Source organism: Laccaria bicolor, genomic scaffold (assembly GCF_000143565.1).
Source record: "Laccaria bicolor S238N-H82 LACBIscaffold_19 genomic scaffold, whole genome shotgun sequence".
Classification (NCBI taxonomy): Eukaryota; Fungi; Basidiomycota; class Agaricomycetes; order Agaricales; family Hydnangiaceae; genus Laccaria; species Laccaria bicolor.
In genome coordinates this window covers 570421-572141 of record NW_001889890.1, presented here as the reverse complement: position 1 = coordinate 572141, position 1721 = coordinate 570421, and the positions used below count along the sequence as shown (strand labels likewise).

Below are 1721 nucleotides of genomic sequence, written 5' to 3'. Positions count from 1 at the left end.
ACATATTGTCATGTTGTTGGGCCAATGTATAGTATCATAATGTCTTTTGTAATTGGGCCCATTGGGGTAGCCCTATGACTTATTGGGACAATTGTCAATTTCTATTGTTATGGTTCCATAGCGTATCTACTGAATGCCCTGAATGATCATGCGTTTTTATGTGTGCCATACCTTTTATGCAATTGTGCCCAATTATTTGTTTGACAGGTGCCCTGCATTTTGATGTGCCCTGCATCAAGGGTGCATTATGCAGGCAGCCATGTGCTGATGGTGCCTGTGCCATGTGTTCGGCGCATGGCAATTGCCTCACCGTCCTTACTTTGACCATTACTTTGCCTCATAAACACATCCACTAGTCACCATGCATAGATACCAATCCAAACGGCCTCCTGGACCTGTATTCTATACAGGGAAATACGAGAAGACAACCAGGGGATACGTCCAGAAGATCAAATACTTTACTCCTGATTCCCTGTTGCATGCACCGTCAGCACCAGCTCAGCATAGCCAGCAAGCCCAATTCGATCACGATGTAGACACAATGGTCATTGATGAGTTTGCTGTCCCTTTTCACCAGAGAACGTCAGGCAAGGTGGGTGGATCTCTCTGTTCTTTCCAACTTCTGCTTATCAGTGATCCCAGAGCCAGAACGATTATCTGAGAGAATGGGTTGCCCGCAGGGACAAGCATCTTGAGGTAACTCTTGTCACAGAGGCCCCACCTCCTGGGATGGTCTGTGTAGATTGCGGCAAAATGGCATCCAAGTTCCGATGCCTCAATTGCGCCTTGCAGCCTGTATATTGTCGCGCCTGTTGCCGCCAGACTCATAGGAGGCTTCATACCCATTGGGTCCAATACTGGAATGGCCGCTATTTCCGTACCGCCGGTCTCTGGGAGACAGGCTTGGTGTTGAATTTGGGCCATAATGGATCCCCTTGTCCCAACTTTGCGGAGTTTGAGGAACAAGAAAATGAGAGGCAGGATGCAAGTTGTGAGGCTGCAGAAGCCGCAGGACCAGCGGCGCCCACCAGCCCTGTTGGCCAAACATGGGCGGCACCCGCACCCATCCCAATTGATCTTGATATTCGAGTTCAAGCAGTGTCTGATGACCTTCTCAGGGAAGATGAGTCCATGGAGGCTGATGCAGATGTCGGCGATGATGGCGAAGACATCGAGACTGAACCATCCGATCAGGATGGAGACAATGGCGCAACCGAAGAAGAAGCTGACAACAACACTCAGGAACAATACAAAAGAACAAAGGGTTTCGGTACAGCTCCTCAACCTGACACAGAGGATTCTCTGGGCAACCCCTTTGTGCTTGTGATTGAAACAAACGGAATTCACCATCTTCCTTTGCATTTATGCACCTGTCCAGGAGCTGCACCCACCGATGAGCAGCTGTTGACTTCATAGTTATTTCCAACAAGCTTTCAAAATGTTAAAACACTGTTCACTTTCAAGGTACTGGATGATTTTCGGTTGTCCAATCTTACCTGCAAAACTTCCGCATATCAATACTATCTCAAGCTGCAGCACCTGACTTCTCTGGCTTTCCCCAAGTCGGTTCCGGTACACATTGCTTTGGTTGATATACTTGAATGTTGTCTCACCCATCACCCCAGGACAGGTATCGCGGATTCAGAAGAGTTAGTCGGCAATGGCGCAATTTGGAACTTAAAAAATGCTTTGGTTTTGGACATGAGCCTAGAATGCCGAAG

At 48.1% G+C, this 1721-nt stretch overlaps 1 protein-coding gene across 1 annotated transcript in view; it reads left to right on the top strand.

Moving 5' to 3' along the window:
• Positions 1 to 1416, top strand: part of LACBIDRAFT_329027 (uncharacterized protein) — a gene marked incomplete at both ends in the record, with an annotated part of 2602 nt that extends 1186 nt beyond the window's left edge. Inside the window, 2 exons of the mRNA XM_001883152.1 lie at positions 370 to 592; positions 643 to 1416. Of these exons, the coding sequence (XP_001883187.1) occupies positions 370 to 592; positions 643 to 1416 (997 nt within the window). The remainder of the gene's footprint in view (positions 1 to 369; positions 593 to 642) is intronic.
• Positions 1417 to 1721: the final 305 nt, after the last annotated feature.